Source organism: Entamoeba histolytica, genomic scaffold, assembly GCF_000208925.1.
Source record: "Entamoeba histolytica HM-1:IMSS scf_1104750518683 genomic scaffold, whole genome shotgun sequence".
Taxonomy (NCBI): Eukaryota; Evosea; order Mastigamoebida; family Endamoebidae; genus Entamoeba; species Entamoeba histolytica.
In genome coordinates, this window is record NW_001915922.1 from 1 (window position 1) to 1,579 (window position 1,579).

The 1,579-nt window shown below is 18.7% G+C and overlaps 1 protein-coding gene across 1 annotated transcript; it reads left to right on the forward strand.

Annotated features, from left to right (window-relative positions):
* Window positions 1-1,244: 1,244 nt before the first annotated feature.
* EHI_158840 (AP-3 complex subunit delta-1, putative) lies at window positions 1,245-1,579 on the forward strand (the record flags this gene model as incomplete). Its single annotated transcript, XM_001914529.1, has 1 exon — window positions 1,245-1,579. A coding segment is annotated over one exon (335 nt), but the record flags the coding sequence as incomplete, so codon positions are not given.

Genomic DNA, 1,579 nt, shown 5'->3' on the forward strand with positions numbered 1-1,579 from the left:
GATAAATAAAACGAGAAATGATAATAAATGATATAATAATAAATAAAAAGTATAAAAGATAAATTTAATATTAATACAAATCAAAAGAGAATAAATATAAAATGAAAATAGATATAAATGATAATAATATAAAAGATGAATAAGATTAATAAACAAATAAACAAATACATTTAAATATAAAAGAATAACAATAATAAAATCTAAATAATATAAACATAAAAATAATAAAATAAGAAGAATATAATAATATAATAATATATAGATAATAATAAGAATACAATGATATAAATAATATAAACAGAGAAATAAATATATAAAAATACGATAGATAAAAATACGATAGATAAAAGAATATAAATAATAAATATAAATAATCAAATCATCTATTTCATTAATATTTCATACAAAATGAATAGAAATGATTATAAAATATAAACATAAATATTTATATATTCTGTATTTATCATACTTTTTATTTTTATTTGTTAGGAGCAAAATATAATAAATGGAAAAATCTATGGATGCAAATTTTTTTGCATCTTTTTTCTTTTTTGTAAATTATTTAGATGCATTTTTTCTTTGCTAATTTTCGTACCCACAAGAAAGTACAACACTAATTATTAAAAGAAATCTGAAATAAAACCTAATAGAAACAAATTCTATGAGAAAAAGAAAAGGAAAAACTATAATAAAACAATTTAATGAATGTTAATAAATAAACTAAGAATAAATGGGGTTTATTAACAATGAATTGTGTTTCTTTTATTCTATCACTAAGGCGATTATTAATTTAAACTGAATAATAACATTATCAAATAACACAGTAAATAAAAGCACTAGTAAGATTCGTGCTGCATTATTATATTGACTGGTTTGTATCAGTCAAATAAAAATAAAAGTAAATTTTGAATTGAAAAATGTAGATAGCAAATCAAGAAACAAAATTATTTAATTCTTTTCAACTTGATACTATTGTTAAAGAATAAATTGAATTATAATAATATTTAAAAAAAAACTATAACTTAGTTTAATTATTATAATACAATAGAAATAGAATTTAATTAAATAAATTACTTCAAATAATTTAATTAACAAAAAAAAAGAATAGATTTTGAATTTTAATATTCTTCTTTCCTGAAATTTTCTAATAATTAATAAATTGATAAAAAATATAATAAAATTAATATGAAAAATAAATAATTAGTTTTTGAGAACTTTAAAAGAAGATAATTCAATTAAAAGCAATGAGTTTAATGAAAAAAAGAATAAAAGAAACAATGGCTAAACCATTAATTGGTACATCATTACAAGATATGGTAAAAGGACTTAGATCAAATGCAGGAAATGAACAAGCATTTATTAATCAAACGATTGCAGATATTAAGAAAGACATAGTAACATCAGATATGAAGAGGAAAGCTATTTGTATTCAAAAATTAACATATCTTGAAATGCTTGGACAAGAAACAAATTGGTCAGGATTTCATATCATTGAACTTTCTGCTAAACAATCTTTTTGGATGAAACGAGTTGCTTATCTTGCTGCACAAATTTGTTTACATGAAAGTGATGATGTTTT